Raw genomic sequence first — 19,168 nt, forward strand, 5'->3', positions numbered from 1 at the left:
CTGCACCGGGGTGTAGTCTGGAATGGGAGGCACTGTCTCTTGCATGGGATTCCGTGGGACTCTTTTTCCTTTCAGAGTATATGGACACAGTTATATAAATCCGTGTAGGAAGCGGTGCTGACAAAAAGCCAGCCGTGGGCTGACGGCCGCATCACCTGCCTTAGCTTGGTGCTGGGACCAAGCAGACATCCTCCATTTCTCAGCCAAGAGCTCTCGTCTGTCTGGACCCGTGCGTGCAGCCGTGCCTGCTCTCCGGGAAGCGTGGACTCAGCCCTGCCCTGGACGTGGGACTGACCTGCTGCCTTACCCGGGACATCCTGCATTAAGAGGCTGACTCGGAGCTCTCTGAAGGGGAAGAGTCAAGGTGTGCCCAGCACCCGAGACTGTGCCCAGGCTCTTGGTGGGGCTCTTGTCTGGATGGGGCAAGAAGTGTGCCTCTTCCAGTGGATCTTGGGTTTTCCTACATCCTAAATGCCTTGAGCAGAAGCTGTTGTGTACCAGAGAGCTCGCTCTTCATTCATTTCACAATGGAGGCTGATGCTTGAGGAATAATAGTTTGTCTCAACTGAGAATGAGTGTGTTGACCTTAAAAATATGTAACTTCTCCCATTCCTAAAACTGTTAGGGTTTTGTCTTGCCCCAGGTACTATCTCCCTGGTATGCCAGTTTAAGATGTTGACCTTGATCTTCAAACTCCCCTGAGGTGCAGCTGAAATAACGTCTTGTTCTCTGTGACCTGCCCAAGGGGACTGTGTTCATCTGGACTTGACTCACGTGGGCAGATGCATTACTGCAGCAGCTGGCTTTGGACCTTCCATAGGAGGTTGCACTTGTGAAATGCGCTTTGGGATCTGACCTTCTCACAAGTGGAAAAAATTATGCCTAACCAAGGGAAGTAGAGCGAGTAAAGTCCAGGTTGTAGAACTAACAGACTGTGAAAAGCAGGAGCAATGAGGATGGAGCATGGCAGAAGTATTCCAGTAATACTAAGGATTGGGAATCTGCTGTGGGAGGCAGCAAGTGCATCCACAGAAAGAGACAGCTTACAGTTGGAATAAGTTGGGGTGGTAGAGTAGGAAGAAAAGGTTGATGAGGTCAAGAACAAAATGGAGCTTCCTCCCCCAGCATCTTGGTTTCCAGTTCCATATTTTATTCTGTAGTTAAACGCAGTGGGGCAATTGCCCTCCAGATTGGGTAGAAGTAGCTTTCCTGTTCTTGCACCTCTGTTAGTGCAAGGTACGCGAGATGGGCACCTTCTGTCTGGTGTGCTGGTACTCTTCATCCTCCTTCCTCTGCCTTAGTGGACCTGTCTTGGAAAGTTTCATTCTTTTGCTAGTAATTGGGAGCTGCACGGCTCGGTTGTCCCTGTGCAGCAGTTACTTTTGTGCTGCAGGAATGCATAAGGATGTTTGGGAATACCCAGAAAGCCAGCAGCGAGCTGCAGCGTAACGTACCAGTGAGAGGTAATTGGGGACCTGACTGTGTCTCGGTGCTTGGTCAGATAGGTTTGGCGTTGGGTTTTTTTCCCCACAGGACCTCACTGCTTTTGTGGTATTGTGGCATCTGTGGCCACTTGTCTTCCTGTGCCGTAGTCCACTGCCCTCTGACTTTTGCAGATCAAGTTGGAGAGTCGTGCTGCCAGCTGAGAGCTGTTGTGAATCCTTGGCTTTGTGGTTTGGGCTCAAAGTAGGACACAAAATAGGCCCCGGCGCACACACTCAGCAGTTCTGCTCTCCAGGGGCGGTGAGAAAACATTAGCCTTTGTGGTCCCACTGCTGTCATTAATCCTCTGAGGATTCCCGGGGCTCAGAGGGCAGAATAGAAAAAGGAGCAGCAGGATGAACTCAGTTTTGCGTAGCTGTGAATTTATTATTGGCGTTGGAAGGAACGCTGCCGGCTGTGTGCAATAGCATAGCTGCTCGCTAGAGGGCAGTATGACACACGGCAAAGTGCCGTGACGGGAGAGCTTTCGTGCAGATTTTGTGGGTGCTGGGAATGGGGGGGGGGGTTACAAACCAGTTTGCTAGAACGTGGGAGCCGTCCAGTCGAGGTGGTTTAATAGACAGTGTGCCTAAACCCACTGTCTACAGACCCTGTCTTGTGAAATCTCTGAAGGGTGATGCTGACCACCTTGCTTCTGCATGCACCTCGTGGGAGGTAGAGGCTGCGGAATAGGTAGGATGGGGAGATAAGGAAGAGTCTCCAGAAAAAAGAAAAAAAAAAAAAGGGAAATTTTGGCATATCAAAACTCCTGTAGTGGGTGGTGGGATGCAGAGTGGTGACGGTAAGGGGTGCAAAGGAGGCACGGGGCCCTGACAGAGGGGATGTAGGATGACTATGCACTGAGTGATGGGCCTTGCAGGAGAAAGAAAGTGAAGGGTGGTTAGGATAAATACTGCAGAAGGCGCTGCTGCTTCTGCCTGCTCCGATATCAGAGCTTTCAGCAGAGGGCAGGACTGTTGCTTTATTCTATCGCTGTTCCATCAGCTGTCTCTTCATGCAAGGGACAGCAGCTCCCCCATAGAGCGAGGAGCGTGAAATGAGAGATAAGGAGGCCGGGTTATGCAGAAGGAAGTGAGCTTCAGCTTTGTGACCATCTTTGTGCAAGCGGGATCTCGGCAGTTGATGTTGTGCAGCGCCGTGCAGCCTCGCAGGACAGGTGCGAGCTTGGGCCCTGCTCTTCATGTTGTTTGTTTGTTTAATTTATTGTTTTATCCCTTAAGGAAAGCTGACCTTGAGTGACAAGCCGGTAAAGCTGTAGCAGGATTCTTGTTTGCTTTAGGTTTGTTGATGAGACAGAGGAAGCTGTTGAATATCCAGGTCTGAGAGAATGCAGGACAGAAGCAGCCTTTCCGTGAGGCCCTGGTTCAGGCAGGAAGCAGACATGGTTCACAGTGCTGTGATAACTGTGGTAAATACTAGATAGGTGACTGGAACCAGTAGCTGTGACTGATCTCACCTGCAGTCCCTCTGCTCTTGGCAGTACGGGATGGCAAAGCTCATCCCACCTTTCACTTTTCACAGCTATGACCTCCAGGGCCTTCCTTGAGTGCTGTTGGTGTCACAGAGGATGGGAGGACTGCAGCACTTCTGAGAAAGATGGAGGCTCTTTATCCTTTTCACAGCTGCTCCCTAAGTTAAGTGGCCCTGAAATTGCTCTGGCCTTGCAGAAGGGATCAGGTGAGGGAGAGAAAACCCCTCCCTGCAGCCTCCTGTGCTCCCCTGGCCTTTCTCTATACGTACCTAGGCCTCTGGGTCTGTTCCCAAGCTGCTCACAAGAAGAGCCCAGAGAACAAAACCAGACCCAGCAGTGCCTGGCGTTTTGCTGGCGTTTATGCCAAGTCCCAGGCTGTTGCTGACGTCCCTGAGCGCTGCCAGCTCAGCCTGGGAGATCTGGGCAGACACAGTCATCTGCTGCCTGGAGCGACAGTGGTCTCGGAGGGGGAGCCTGGTGATGCTGTCTTGGCTGGGCTGAGTACCCCAGTGCTCTGTCAGCTGCCTGCCCGGGAAGCATGTGGCGCTTAAGGAAGCTTCATACTGCGAGCATAGCTTGGTTGTGAGGCCGGAGGTGACGGATTCCCATGTCCCTACTCAGCCCTGATACCCACCAACTGCAGCTATGGGTAAGCCACCTCTGTTTGCTGCCCTAAGAAAACAGAGCTAAAAGCCTTAGCTTGGAAAGTGTGGTGCCTTGCAAAATATCTTAGTAAACGCAGAAAACTCGATGGTAGCTGGAAATGTAGAAGCTGTCTTATTCCCAGTTTGTCGGGCACCATGAACCCTTGAAAGAAATGCAAAGGGTGTTAGGTTTGGTCAGGGTTCTCTGTTTCTGCAGCAGGCGTCTCTCTGACAATTGCTGCTGTCTTTTTTTACAGCTAGAGCACTTGCTACAGGTCCACTCAATCTCTCTTGCCTCACGTCACTAACGCTGGTGAATGCCCTTCGGATTCCTTCAGTCAGCCTTCCCCCGGCTGTCCAGTCTGCTTCAAGGTGCTCGCCTTATCAAACTGGGTAAGGCGGGGTGGGAAAGGAGCAACAAACCCACGCGGCTGGCTCCCCTTGCTCAGTGGGAGTTTCGTTGTCCACCCTTCTCAGAGAATCTGCCCTAGTTTTGACAGCGTCTTGTCCCTCTTGAGCAAAGCCAAGTGCCACACCTTGGCTTTGGCAGGGCACAGCAAGGACAACAACACAGCTGCACCGCGTGGCTTGGAGTCCTGTCAGAGCAAGCGTAGCGCAGTTATCTCCTAACTAGTTGTGGGGCTCTGCCTTTTTGACTAAAATTAACTTTGCCCGTGTCAGTCCTTTCCACAAGCCACTCTCCTTCTGGTTAGCCAGTGCACATCTGCCACCAGAGCGCCTTTTCCCTTCTGCTGTCCACACCTAACTCCTGTCCAACGTCAGGAGCAGGGATTTGGTTTTGCCCTGTTTGCCATCACCCTTCTGTTCTGCTTTCTGTCGCTTCCCTGCAGCTTCATCGTTGTAATCCCCTCTGTACCCACGTCTCCCGTTCTGTGTTCCCACAGTATCTGCAGTAGACCCAAGTGAATCTGGAGAATGCTGCAGTTCTAGGGACTCCTGTCATGTTTTGTTTCATCTGTCTGGAATTTCCATCTGCTCTGCTGGTCTGTCTCATTTTCAGGTTGACATTCAGAAGAACCCATAAGAGAAAGGAAAAAAGTTAGACTGGACAGTGCAGCAAGTGGCCCCAGAAATGGAGTCTGTACAGAGCAAAGAATAAGTTTATTTTACGTGATATCTGGCCCGTTGCATGAAGGGGGCAGTCTGCTTGTAGCCAAAGCCCGAGCTGTTCTGTAACCACATCTGCTGAAACAGTTTGAGTGTCGGCTGGCGATGCCTGCACTTCGTCAAAGAGCACATTTAAGGAAGTTCAGCTGCGGAAGCGCTACAAACCGTGCGCTTCACAAGTACAGCTCCGAGGAGCAGGTCCCTCCTGGAGAGACGGCGTGTGTGCATGAGTGCCCACGCAGGCACCTCAGCCCGTCGCAGGCTTTCCTCTGGGTGACCTTGGGCTGAGCTCTGGGTGCTTGCTTGGAGAGCTGTTGATTTACAATGCAGATTCATCGGTCCTCGCCTGCCTGCCCCTGCCCCTCCTAAATTTGGCTGGGATATAAGAGGCTGTTCGCTTTCTGATGCCAACAGCAACCATGGCAGAGAGCCCTGCCATGTGAGAGGCAGAGATAGAGGAGAGGAGGCCGAGGAGGAGCAAACTGCAGCTGCTATTGCTTCTGGTAGCTGAGGAGCACATCTGCAGGGCAGAATGTCAATGCTTACGCCTGTCCTGCAGCCCCCGGAGGTGAAGGAGTATCTGTCCAAGGGCGAGCGCTTCATCAAATGGGACGATGTGAGTACCGGGGTTCTGCTTCGCTAGGTGGTACGCACGGTGGTGGGGCAGGTGCCATGTTCTGGTCAGAGTTTGTGGGGAGGCCGGGAGCCTGTGTTCAGCGGGAGGATGGGACTGCGTGTCGTACCCGAGAGCAGCTTTGTCCGGAGAGGGAGAGTGAACTGAGAAGAACAGGAGAGCCGAGGGCCAAAAACAAAGGGCGTGAGTGTTAGGGGTTGGTGATGTGATTTCTGCACCTCTTCTCACTGGGGAGGATGGAAGTCAATGGAGTGTGTGCCACTGGGTCTGTGTGCACAGCTGCTCGGGTGTAGGACCCCAGGGTCCTGCCCGTGCTTGTGAACCAGCCCTCGGGAAGCCGTCGCTGCTGGGACTCGCCTTGGGGCGCGAGGCACACGCTGCGTTCGGACTTGTCTGCAGGGGTAGGATTTACTCCAGAGCTGATGGACACTCTGTGCTTTGCAGATAGAGAGGAAATCGGGCTCCAAGCTGCTTCCTCTTATGGCCGTGTTGCTGGAGCGGATCAGAGGGTGAGCCATGTCCTCTGCCCGCCTTGTGGGGCTGTGAGCTACCCAGTGGGCAGCGGCTGAGCAGCGAGGGGCCTGGGCTTTCACAGTGCCGGAGCCTCAGAGGGTGCTGCAAAAAGCTGCTTCTCTCTCCAACTCAGTGTCCTCTTGTATCTTCAAAACACCTGGTTTGCAGTCTGTTTGCCTTCTGTTCTGAGGGGAAAACAGTGTAGAACAGCAGAAGAGAAGTTAATTTGGATGTAAGAGTCCCCCTCCTCACTTTCTAAGGCAGCAAAAGAGTATTTACCCCACACACCTGAGCAAGGGGACAGCAGCTGCCCATCCTCTTTGTCTGGAGTGAGAATTGCCTGCTGTTGAGCATGAATGCTGATAAAACCGGGGCAGGCCAGGCTATGATTATTCACCGAGATCGGGGAAAGCATTTGATGTGGTGTTGCAAATGAGACGCATTAGAAGGAGCCTCCAGCAGCAATGCAGGAGGGATTAGCGCTCACTTGTGGGCGTGAAGCTGGAACAGAGTTTTAAGTCCCAAGGCAGTGTGTGAGGGGGAGGTAAATCACTTGTGTGCAGCATAAGTAGGGGTGGTCCAGTGGCACTGAGAAAGGAGAAGGCACTGTGATGTACAGAAAGGGTGGGTGCTGAGGGATACAGGTTGGAATATCACTGGGCGGTTATTCCGCTAGCTGTACGTGAACAGTAGGGTGGAAAGCACAGCCCTCCCTTTCTTTCCAATGGGGCTGCTGCCTGCAGAATGCACTTGTGGCTTCTTTGAATTTGAACAGGAGTCCTGTTTCTGAGAGTAACAGTAGCCAAACCTGTGTATAACTGTTGCTGACTCTATGCTCAGTCCTTGGGGACCACTTTCCCAAAAACTTGAAGCTGTGAAGTATTTCACTGGGCATTCCTGGGACAGTTAGGCTCCCTTGAAACCCAAGATGAGTCAAGTTGGGCTTCTAAGACCCACCAAGTATTAATTTGCTGCTGCAACCATAGGAGTTAGGGAGCTTAAGTCCTGTGTGGATTTTTCCCTAAAGTTTACAGATCTGTAAACATCCCTAAAAGGTTGCTGCTAATAACTAAGTTTAGAGACTTGACCTCCAGCAATAATGAAAGCTTTCTCCACAAATGGGCTGCTCTGGTCCCATTGCTGCATCTCATCATGCTTTCCCACTCCACAGTTAGAGGAGGCCATGAAGGATGACGGCAAGAGCTCCAGGCTGCAGGATTGCTGCTCCTTAGAGGTCATGGGCCTGTGGGTTTTTTTGTCTCAGTGTTTGAATTGACCTGGCCACGCTGTTGGTAACAGTTTTGAGCTCCTTCCACGATATCTGAGGCAAAGGAATGAAGGTAGATCAGACTGGCTCCTTACATCATTCTGTACAGTTTGGGACTGGGCCAGAGCCTTCGTTGCACCCAACAGTTTCTTGAGAAAAACAAACCCCTATAGTGCCTTCACCTTGCCCAGCGCTTGTAATGTGTTCTCTAGAGGAGAGTGCAGCGGGATCGCTGGCAGGGAGGCCTATTCTGACCTGTCCCACTGGGTTAGTTGTGACATCTGAGGGTAAGGAGCAGCTCTGCTGTGCTTTGTTCAGCATCCAGCAAGCTACGGCTGCCGAGGAGACTAAAGAGGTTAAGCCCTGCTGCACAGAGGATACTTTTATTTCAAGAACCAGCTTGGGAACCCTTTCAAAACCTCAGGCAGGGCACAATGTAGTAGCGGAGCAGATGCATGTGGATTTGGTTCTGTGCTGACTCTTAGCCCTCGTAGGAGAAGCAAAAATGCTTCTCTCTTAAAGATTATGGATTACAGGATTTTACCAGACAGTGCTTGCTTTCTACCCTGGAGTTGAACTCCATGGTGTAGGCAGCAGCCAGTTTGGCTGCCAGACCATCTCCTGTAGAATTCACAGTTTCCTTTGTTGGCAGGAGCCACCCCGTAGGAGAGCCTGCCTGCACCCCACAGCCATCCATGTCCCTGATCAGGAGGCCAGCTGTCAGCAGTCCTTATTGCTGCCTCAACTGGCTTTCAAGAAAGCTGCTTCGCAGAAGATAAGGTTAATCTAGAAGTATGGTGCAATACTCAGTAGCAGTACTAGAGTGCCTGTTCTGCTCTTCGTGGCTTGTGGCCATGTGTTCAGGGAGCTAACAGAGCTCTGGGAACATGGACATGATGCTGGGCAGATCAGCATTGTCCCTAGCACAGCATGAGAAGGACAGTAGGAAGAGAAAGGAGAACATACGATGCCTGTGGCACGGGCAGTTCACTGGAGTGAAGAGTACTGAATCTGGAAATGGAGATCCCTGGAAATATGAATACACTTGGGAGTGAAGTGTGAGTTCAATAACAAACTGAAGAACCCAAGGCCGAGTGATGGATACAACTTCCAAATTCCATGACTGGTTTCATCTCAGTAGCTGGGTACCTCAGCTTCCGGAATTGAATCTGAAGCCTTCCTAGAAGCGGCTGATAAGCCTTATGACCCTATCTTCCGTGGCACCAGAGGGCGAAGGCAGGGAGGAGTCATCTAGGCTGAATGAGCAAATGGGCTGGGACCCAAGCAGAGGCACCAAGCATCCTTCGTCTCGGTCGCGAAAGAGGTCACGCTGCTTCATCTCTTGGCGCAGGCTTGCCTGTGAGATGGAAATGGATGTTGTCTTCAAAATGTCTGTGAAGCTGCCTTGAACTGCAGAAGCAGCGTAACTGTTGGGAGGCACAGCGCACAGCCTCACAGCAGCCGCTGTCTCCTTTGCAGTGCGTGCCTTGGTCTGATCTGGAGGGCCTCCCCGTTTTACGGGGTTCGGGGTCGGCCCCAAGTCATTTTGTGCCTGTCGTGTGGGTGTTTAAATCGCTGCTTCTTTTTAGTCTGCGTAGAGCTAGTTCATGGGTTTAAGAATCGCCGCTTGAAGCAGACTATCTGCTGTGTTAGATGGACCCTCCTTGACCTCTGCCTGACCAGGCCCTTTCTCTGTCAAGAGAGCCCAGAGAACTGGCACGAGCACCTGGGTGGTCGATGCTGCGGATCAGCGCAAACCCGACTTGGCCTAGGCAGCTTCTGGAGCTTGTAGAACAAAGGAGGTGCCTTGGAGAGAAAGCAGTTTAAATGAAACAGCTGATTGCATCTACGGGTGCTTTCTTCTTTAATCCGTTGTATGGAAAGCTCCAAGAGAGCTGTCCTAGCTCAATGCACGGTGTTAGGGGAGACCCAGGCTTCAGCAGAGATCAGCTTCTGTAGCCTCACGCTGTGACTCGGGAGATGTACTAAAATCATGTGGTTCATTTCTATAAATCAGAGGATGATTCACCCGACTGGGTCTGTATGTGAACTGGGAACCTTATGTCCCGTGATGGGCTCTCCAAGTCACGTAAGGTGCTAACCTTCTTCCTCCTGTTTTGTTGTTTTGTTTGGTTGGTTTGTTTTTGTCAGGAAACAGCAAGTGCTTCTCCTGTGATTCTTCGAGTGGATCCAAAGGGCTTTTACTTATACTGGACCTATCAGAATAAGGTAAGTGCTAAGACTTTGCAGCTCGGTCTCCAAACAGCCAGTTCAAGTTTGTGTGAGATTAAAAGTGCTGGAGTTCTGCCCTCAGGAGCAAACCACCACACTCGTTCCACTTAGCAGGAAACCCCCCACAAAGGGCCGGGGAGTCTTGTGCTTCTTCAATGGCAGATTTGCCACAAACATGCCAGAGAGGCGTGTAGCCTTTTTGTGCTTGTCGTGCTGGCGTCTTGTACCTGCCAAGCTCATTAGATGTGCTTCAGAGGGCTTCAGAGAACAGCCCTATTGAGATCCCTGTTACCTGGCCAGAAAGTGGCCAGGTGGGTGCAGTTAAATGTGTGCAGCCTCAGCTAAGGTGTCCCTCAAGTGCAGCCTGTGTTGTAATTAACTGACTTGTTGGGGTTTTCGAAATTTCAATTTAAAAAAAAAAAAAGCGGTGACCATAGTTATGTAGAGACTACACAAGTCTGGCGAGCGAGTTGTGCTTTGCTCAGGCCAGTGGTGTGTGCGTGCTGCTGGAGATAAACCAAGGATGCTGGCTGCTGGGGGAGAGCGAGAGGCAGCAAATTCAGGAAAGTGAACTCAGTTCCCAGCTGATGAGTAGCAACGAGGGGTGGAGAGATCTGGCTGACTGGAGGTGGAAGGCTGGGCTTACTTCTGCTTTCCAGAGCAGAGCTGTGGTTCAGCTCCACTTCCTCCTCGTGACCTACATGCTGAAGAGGCATGGTAGATAAAGAGACAGAGGCAGTAGTCCTGCACGGCGCCCTGGCCAAGAGACCTGCTGTGTTTTGGTGAGCTCTGCCTTATCAGAAGATTGTGCCCCAGTGCCAATGGGGGCAAGGCACTGCCACACAGCTGTATCCTCCAAGAACAGTGTCGTGAGGCTGGGGACTGTCACATCCGTCTAGAAGATGTGTTTTCCTTTCAGGCACCTCCGTTGCTCTCATTCCTCTTTCAAGGTCTGCTCCTGGGGGTAGAATTTTTGCTGTAAGGGTTCCAGCCAGACGGCAGAAGTGGTCGCACCGAAGGAGATGCACAAAATGGGGTGAAGGGAGCTGTTGTCACCCATCAAAAGTGAGATATTTCACTGGGTTAGTGGTATGAGGGATTTCATTACCTGGGAAAGGGACTGGGGTAGGGAACTGTAGCTGACATGAGGAAACCCCAGACTGGAGGGGGTCTCATATTCCTGGAAATTGCCATTCATTATCATGTAAAACAAACTGTTATCAAATTTGAGAGGCGCGGTGGAGCGACAGCCTGTTTTACATGCTTGGGGAAGCACTTGTCTGGCATCTTTCCTATTCTCTGAGGGCACCTGCAGACGGTGTGAGCTAGCAGGGGTGGGGGGCAAATGGTGGCTGTGAGCTGGAGGGAGCTGGTGCCAGCTTGTGAAGGTCCTGTGCAGGCTGGCATGAGCAGAGTGACCAGTGACAAGAGATGGGCCGATACAGAGCATGGTGTGGTATGGTCAACAGTTTGTTGAATTCATTTGGCTTATTAATCTTTGGCTGACTCTTCTTAAGGTCTGCTTGTCACAGACAGCCAGGAAGAAAAACTGCACTGCTTTTGCACTAGGGATCCAGAAAGGAGTGGGATTAGGAGTAAAATTTCCATCCTGCTTGACAATAAAGCAGGGATACAGCCAGGGACACGGTATCCACATTGTTCCTTATTGTGATCTTGGAAAATAATATTCTCTGCTGCAACGAGTATAATTTGTTCTCCAGATCCATGGTAAGCAGGCGAATTAGTAACAGAGGAAGGAAATTCAGGTTGGATATTAAAAGAACAAGCAAAATAAACATGACAACTAGCCAATAGTGAGGACGTGGAGCGGTCTGCCTAGGGAAGGTTGTGGAATGTCCTCCATGGGAATTGTTTCAGAACAGATGAGGTGAAGGTCTGCTGGGAGTGACCTGGGGAGAGGTGGTCCTGCCTCCCTCCTAGCTCAGCTGCTCCGTCTTGAATGCTTGTAGGCCAAGGACAGGCTGACGACACTAGTGGGATGTATTACCGCGTGGACTTGTACCTGGGGTAGGGTTCCCCCGTATAAACCTCTGTGTGTCACAGACTCCCTCTGATGGTAATGCACACCGAGCCTCTGGCCTCGCCCTGGAGAGGACAGTGCTGCAGGCTGCTGCCGCCTCCGCACCAGCCTGCCAGCTCGGCACGTCAGCCGCTGGTGTTGCCCTGTCTCCCTGGTTTTTGGTGGGAGAGCTCTTGCCCGGTAAAGGGCGCTGGCTGAGACCTGCTTTGCAGTTTCTGGGGGCTCTGCAATGGATTTCTTTCCTTCCTCCTTTGTCTTTCCTCATCTTTCTTGTGCTTATTTTATTGTAGGAAATGGAAATTTTGGATATAACCAGCATCCGAGATACCCGAGTAGGGCGATTTGCCAAAATCCCCAAGGTGAGTGCGTAGCTTCATTTCTGCCAGTTGTTTGTAAGGGAAAGGCAAGGCTGCCTGGGGCTTTGGCGTGAGCTGAAGCAGCTTACCCTGGCTTCCTGCCACAAGAAGGTGGAGAGGACCTTGGGTCCTTACATCGCAACCACATAAATACGGAAAAGCCACCTTTACTCTTGTCCCCAAACTCCCATGGGGTCCTTGTGCACCCAAAAGCAAGGCACTTCCAGACTGTGGTGAACCCAATTTAATCTTGGCCTGGCCTTGACGTCCACTCAGCTACGCTGGGAAGTCCTGCCGGAGCCTTGTGATGCGGCTGCCCGCAGTCACCAGAGCTGCTCTTGGGCAAAGATGCACAGGCTGGGTCAAGGCAGCTGCAAACCTGTAGTTACAGGAGATTCTAACGCAGCGTGTGGTGGGGTTTCTTTTCCCTTTAAAGGGAAGAAAATGTAGTTTCAGAAAAACTAGTGTTGTGGGTGGTTTTTTTTCCCCAAATAATTTTAAATTGCTTGCAGGGTGGCAGACCAAGGGAAGCACATGATTATGGCTTTGTTCTTGGTTTCAGTTATAATTTAAGCTTCCTGCAGCAAAGTTGTCCTTGTTAGGACTTTGTTTCAGGGTCTGTTTTTTGTTTGTTTTGAACTTCTCCATGTATGGAAAAGGCAGGCAGAAAATTGAAGTAAAGCTAGAATGTGAAAAGGAAACAAAAGAGTGAAGGTGATGGCTCCCCATGGTAACAAGGTGATTCTCAGACTAGCGCAAAAGGGGAAGATTTTGCAATAGATACTGAGAGATTCGAGCAGCCTCTTTGCGCAAGTAGTGCGGCTGTTTTCTTCATACTGCTCTGAAAATGGCTCTTCAGAGCTCCCTGAGACTGATGTTTCTCAGAAGACCCTAATGAGGTGGGTGCTAAAGGCACAGCAGGGTTCAAGAACAGTACCCATCTCGCACAGTTCTTAAAAATCATAATTCCTTCTGAGAAACCGTGTTTCTTCTTGGAAATTCACTAGAATAAAATATATTTGAGTTTCCAACAAGCCTAACAATTTGTCTGCAGGTTTTGTGGGAATAATGTTTGGAAAAAAGCTCTCAGAAGGTTTTTTTTTTTCCCCTTCATTTGAGCGAGTGAACTATTTGGAGCTAGTAGACCTAGGTGCTACACTCCAGGCAGGATGCAGTAAGGAAAAGGCCAACTTAAAGGAGAGGCATGAGATGTTATATTCTAGGGTGTTCAACTTTCAGGAATAACCTGTTTACAAAATGAATTCAGCTTTGATATAGATTATAAATAGATGTTGTGAGTACTGAGGCCATCGGTGGATGTTCTTCTGGTGGCAACAGGCAGCCTGGTGAAAAATGTCCTAGATTCTAGCAGTTAGTTAAGGAAGACTGATTGCAGGCTACCAGGAGAGACGTGCTGGCACAAGCGCAATGTCAGAGTTGTCCCTAGACAGAGGGAATTCTTACTCAAACAGCATCTTTCTGTGATGAGCCCCTCCTCACAAACAAGGGATTGCCCTGGACACAAGACCAGCCCTGGTTTTCAAGAGTAATTCACAGTACAGTTCTGGGATGCCCACATGCCATATCCAGGGAAAAACTAAAATGGCCTTTTAAAGGAGATTTTTAATAAAAGCATGAAGAAGTTTGTGAAAAGAATGAGGAAATTCATGAGCAGTACCAGGGTAGCGAAAAGCAAGAGAGGAGGCTGTGTCTGTAGGTAGCTCTAACTCCTGTCAAGAACACTGCAAGTGGCCTGTGTGATTCCCATTGTAAGCAAAGGCTCTTCAAGAACAGAATGAGAGAGGACATCTCTACGTAGAAAAATTGCTGCTGAAGGATAAGAAAAAGGTCTCTTGAGAGGAGAGAGCCAGCCAGCAGACTCCCGGAAAGATCAGTGCTTGGGCCTGTGACGTACCCTGTGTTCATCTGTGATCTGCAAGAGGTGTACAGAGACGAGGCAACGTTTGCCAACGATAGAGTTGTTTGTAGTGATAAAGTGAGGGCTGATTTGTAGAAAGACCTTGAATTGCTGATTGACTGGATGATCTAATAAGCGATAAAATTTAGTACAGATAAAAATCAGGCAATGCACACAGAAAAAAACCCCGATCCTAATCTTCTGCAGTAACAGGCTCCGAGTTGACTGTTGCTACTCAGAAACAAGATCATGAGGGTATGGTAAAATACCAACGTAGCGTCCAGTAGTATTTGCTCAAAAAAGTGAGCTGTGTGTTAGGAATTAGAAGGAAAGGATTAGGAAATTGTGCCACAGCGTACACCCTGAATGTACCTGTATTTCTGTGCATTTCCAGTGTCCTCGTCTCAAATGAGACAGCTAGAAAAGGTAGAAGAGCAGCAAGATCAGAAGTGTGCAATGGCTGCTGTAAGAAGAGCATCTGAGTAGGCAGGGAGTGTCGTCTGGCAAGAAAAAAATAAAGATGGGGGGGGACATGTAGGAGTATTGTGGAGTGCTGTAACATCAGGAGTTGAATGGAGAAGGTGAGCATGAAGCGGTTGCTCAGCGCTTCTTCCCGTGTGAGAGCTCAGAGCAAGCGGAATTTTCCAGAGGTGAGTTCAGCAGAAGCAGGAGCTGCTGTTTCATGCATCGTGTCCCTGCGCTGTGGGATGCCTTCCCGCACGAGTCATGGAAACGTACGCGAGTTTAAAAAGTCAGGACAAGAAGGAAATGCCCTTTGAGAGTTATTAAATGTAAGATAATGCCTCTGGCTTAGAAAGCTGCTGAATCATAAATTGCTGGAAGCTGCAGAAATGTGTCAGGGAAGTGTCACTGCATTTGCCCAGTTCTTATACTTTTCCCCAGGCACCTGGATGGATCTGTGGGCTGACCTGGTGTAGCAGTTGTGTTCTACCCATTGTAATAGGCCAGAGGCAGTATTTTAGTGTCCTGGGAATTGGCTACAGCTCGTTTTTGACAAACAGAGAAACAAAGATCAAGCACCAAATGATTTATTAAGTATTCTTGCCAGGCAGAAGCGATGCACTTGGTGACAACCTCTGCTGTGAAAATCCCAAGCGCTTTTTGAATTCTGTGTTTCAAGAGACCCATTTAAAATGAGTCCCCTCTTTATTTCAGGGAATTTTCTGGTGTTTCTATGACAACATGTCGCAAAATGCACTAGGCTGGCTCCTTACCCCCCTTCCTCTTACGGGGTGATGCGAGGTCTCGTGTGGGCACTGAAATAGCCGTTGAACCAGAAGGGTGGGAGGGATGTGTCGTCCGTCCTGGAGATTTCTTATAGCCGTGGCTGTGCTATCCACGGTGCTCCTGCAGGGCTTGCTTAAAGCCCTCGGTTGTGTGCGGGGTTGGCTCCCCTGAGGACAGAATTTGCTCAAAGGAATGCAGGAAGCAGTGAGAATTCCTTAACCTGAATCACCGCACCCTCCACATGGGGCATCGTTACAAGAAGTATATAAATACGAAAAACTGACGTGAGGAAGCAGACAAAGATCTGTTAGAGGTGAAGGGTGGAAGAATGAAAAAGGGTGCCGCCTCCCCTGTTACAAAATAATGGCTTGGAATGCTTGTGGGCCGTAACTGCTGGAGTTAATGCAGACAGTGACTTGTTTCTTTGGCTAAAAGCGGAGGAGAAGGGGCTGATGGATGATACTTAAGGAGAATGCTATCACAGCTGCTGGAGGAGCTTTGGATGGCACCAATAACAAATCAAGCTGCCTTTTCCCCTCCTCTCCACTTCTTTGCAAGTGACCCTGTGGCAAATCCACAGCCTCTCTGAAGCAAAGCTTGTGATCTGGCGTTCCTACTGAATTGTGGCTGAAGAAGTTCACAAGGAGAGCAGTGCTTTGAGGGCATCTGTGCTATTGCTTTCCCCTGCAGGGGCCTGTGCCCTTTCAGGCTGTAGTTTGAGCTGCAGGAGGGTGAAACACACCCTGAGTTTTTCAGACCAAGGCAGATGAAGTGAGTCTCCCTGCAAACAGGTGGTTGGGCTGTGGATGCTGGGAGTTACCTGCTTTCAGTAACACTTTCCTGCTGCTGCTAAGCAAGAACTTTGGGGTTTTTCTTTGTAACCTCTCTGTACACAGCAAGAAGAATGACACCAAAGCACCCACGCAGAAAACTACTTCTGTATACCTGTCATACACCCTCCTTGACCAGCATTGTCCCTGCCAGCTGGGAGGCAGGGACTGGTGGGACCTCCTCCCTGACCCGGCAAGTGCTTAGGGCCTAGACAGTCAGCCCGTGGTGCCCAGCAGAGCTAAGTGTGGCACTGAAAAAGGGACAAGTCACTCAGGGCTGGCAGCAGCCACCTCCAAATGAGAAGGGCCACTGTTCTTTGCCCCAGAAGGAAATGATTCCTGGATCTGAACCTTCCTGAAGGTGGGGGACAGCCATGCTCTTTTTGAGAAGGACTGTCCTCTCTTGCTTCCCCCCTTCTGGCATGTCAGCACATAAGCACGCACACAGCCCTCGAGTCCTCCCATGACCTCGTCTGCAGGTTTCCCCTTCTCACCCCCTTCCCTTTATTTTCTTTGAGAGCTACTCAGTGTTCTGCAGTGGGTTTTTCTCCATGGAAATTTTTTTGAGAGATGGGGCAGAATGAACTTTGGTGCCTGTTCAAGAGTAATAAAGATAAGAATTAGCAGGGACTTTGAACATAAATGAGACAAGATAAAAAGCTGTTGAATGTAGTTCACAGCACGCCAAAGCAGATCAAGATGTTATTTACAATGCAATTCTGTGTTTTCCTTTGAGTAACAAGGAACAGTAATGGCTGCTCTGTTTTGTTGATTTTTTTTTTTTTCTTTTTTCTGATGCACCAAGAGCCCAGAACACTGACAGAATGTAATAATTAGGGCTGAAATACATCATGTTTTAGGCCAGGCTGGGCTGTTGGCTTCATCTTGCATTTTGTTTAGACATTTCAGCAGGCATTGGCTTTGAAACAAGCATAATTTTTCATAAAAACAGAAGTCTTATTTTCTGACTGTCGTGATTATAAAACAGTTTCACCCTCCATATGCGTTTTGTTATTGAACCCAGGGGTGCAGAGTCTGAACTGAACACTTACAAGGGAGAAAAGTCACACTAAGGTGTTTCACACGTCCTGTTTGGAGGTGGAGTAGGAGCGAGAGGTGTTTAGGCGTCGCCAGTGCAGGGAGCGCTCCCGTGGCACTCGGAGCCCAGCCGGGGGCTGTGCCCACGCTGCGGGTGCTCAGTCGTTCTGCTGCACCGCAGGGGGACGGCGGCGGCTCGGGGGGTCGCACGCCGCCGCCTGGGCCCAGCAACGTGCGGGAGCACGGGGTGCAGGAAGCAAAGTTGGGTGTTCAGGCCTCCAAATAAGAGCGGCCACGAGAAGCCGTATGGAGACAAACTGATAGGTGTGCGGGGAAGAGGAGAGCAGGTAGAAGCCTGTGGCTTGCTGAGGATTTGTAACTAGCGGAGCAGGGGCTGAGCAAGGAAAGGGTCCCATCTGAACAACGGCCTTTTGCCACCCTGGGCCCTTCTTCTGCCTCTTCCATCTTTCTGTGGCGCGAGCTCTTGGGCCGCAGGGACAGAAGTTACTGGGGATGCGCAGCCTGCCTCTGCCCCGCAGTCTGGTCCCGCTCGATTCCAGCGTGCCGCGGGTTATTTTGTGCCATGTGAATCTGTGTGCTGCTGCATTTTCCGGTTCCTTTAGATAAGGCAGCAATGAGAGCTGAGAGTGCTTCATCTGGGTAAGCTGGGGTGGGTTTTTTTTCTGTCTCGTCTCACTGAGCCGCCTGGTGCAGAGGCAGGCTGGCCCCCGCGGTGGCAGGACAGCCCTCCCCGCTTCGCAGCCGTCCGTCTCGTGGCCGAATCCCGTGAAGGAGCAGTGCTGCTAACGAGGCCGTGAGCATTACCTGCAGAGCCAAAGGCATTTGAATAATCTTGGTGCTCCCTTTCCCTTCTGGCGGCCAAACGAGACCTTTCTTCTCCAAAAGAGAGGATTTGTTGTCGTGTCCCGTCTTCTAATGCCACGAGCGCTGCATCGCGTAGCGCGTTCCGTGAAGGTACAAATGGGCAGCGTGCAGCTGGGGCAGAGCCCGGCTGTCGCTCGCCTGTGTCCCATTTCAGGTAGAGAAGGGACCATCTCTCGCTGCCTCTTGCGTTAGGCCTGGCTCTTTGTTTATATTTGCATGGGAACTTGCTTTTCTCTGGACTATGAACCTGGTTCGTACAGATGAGGATTTTAGGGAAATCAGGAGGGTGGGCGGTGAAATGAAAGCTGAGTCTGTATTTGAGCCACTCTGCTGGGGGGGTGTTTTCTGTTTGCTCGGTGGGGGGTTTTTTAAGTGGATTTGCTAAGCATTTCCCTGGCTCTGATTTGCATGGCTAATACAGTTGTCCTGCTTTTCACATCGCAATTCCTGTTTCTCCTTTGTGGCCACCTGCAACGTGACACTAAGTCATGGCGTGGGGAAGCTGCAGCACGAGGCGCTGAAGGGGTGCGGGTTGTGAAAGAGCCGAGACGTGGCATCAGGTTCAGTGCTCTTGGACGCAGGCTCTGGTCCCCTCGCTCCGTCTCCGTTCAGGGTTACACCAACATCACGGCGTTTGTCCTGGGAGGGAGGTAATCCCCGTGTAAAGCAGGCGGCACAGCGTGAGGGAGCGACTCGCTGCAGGCCAGGCAGGAGGTCAGTCCCTGGGAAAGCATGACCCAGTTCAGATCCCTGGCACGATCATCCTTCCCTCTCCCCGCTGCAGTTCGCTTCTCCTAAGTGAAGCCATCAGCTTCACCGAGGCGTTCGGCGGCAGCGTAAGTTAATGCTGACAGAGGGCACGGCGTATAAAAAGCAGCACAGGCCGAGGCTGACGGCGAACAGCAGCATCTGAGAAGGTGATCAGATACCAGGCCGTTGCCAAACGCAGCGCGAGTCCGGTTTGTCTGGCGGAGCGCGGCGAGATAATGGTAGGAGCTCTGGTGCGGCACCCAGCTCGCTGGGGACGGAGCGAGAACAGAGGCGTCTGCCGGGGAGCCGGGCGACACCAGCTTGCAGAGAAGGAAGGGCTGGGAGGAGCCGATGGGTAACAAATACAGGAAATGAGTTCAGCATCAACCACAAGTTCTCTATTGTCTGAGCTTCATATAATTTACAACGCTAGAGGTAAGGAAGCTGGACAAATGCTGGGGGGGTTGCAAGCTGAAGTTAAATTTGAAGCTGAAATCCTCACGCTTCGCCACTTGTGATGAAAAGTTAAGCTCCGTCAGGAAGTAGCGATGAGCTTGGAGAGGAGGTGTGGGAATGTGGGTGCCGCTCACTTCTGCGAAGGAAAACTGCTCACAAAGCAAGAATGAGCCATTTAGAAATTCCCCAACTATTGGAAAAGAGGCGAATCTTCTGGGTGGCTGACTGCTTTCCCCCTTCGTTCCCTCCGAATG

The 19,168-nt window shown here is 50.8% G+C and overlaps 1 protein-coding gene across 2 annotated transcripts in view; it reads left to right on the top strand.

Annotated features, from left to right (window-relative positions):
* Positions 1–5,229: 5,229 nt before the first annotated feature.
* The window catches only part of PLCB2 (phospholipase C beta 2), a 45,150-nt gene continuing 31,211 nt past the window's right edge, over positions 5,230–19,168 (top strand). For both annotated transcript variants that reach the window (XM_086472456.1, XM_086472457.1), the window contains exons 1-3: positions 5,230–5,362; positions 9,312–9,389; positions 11,724–11,792. In XM_086472456.1, coding sequence (XP_086328582.1) covers positions 5,279–5,362; positions 9,312–9,389; positions 11,724–11,792 — 231 coding nt within the window. In that variant the 5' untranslated portion in view covers positions 5,230–5,278. The remainder of the gene's footprint in view (positions 5,363–9,311; positions 9,390–11,723; positions 11,793–19,168) is intronic.

The sequence above is a fragment of the Leptosomus discolor genome, chromosome 12, assembly GCF_034619465.1.
Source record: "Leptosomus discolor isolate bLepDis1 chromosome 12, bLepDis1.hap2, whole genome shotgun sequence".
NCBI classification, from domain to species: Eukaryota; Metazoa; Chordata; class Aves; order Leptosomiformes; family Leptosomidae; genus Leptosomus; species Leptosomus discolor.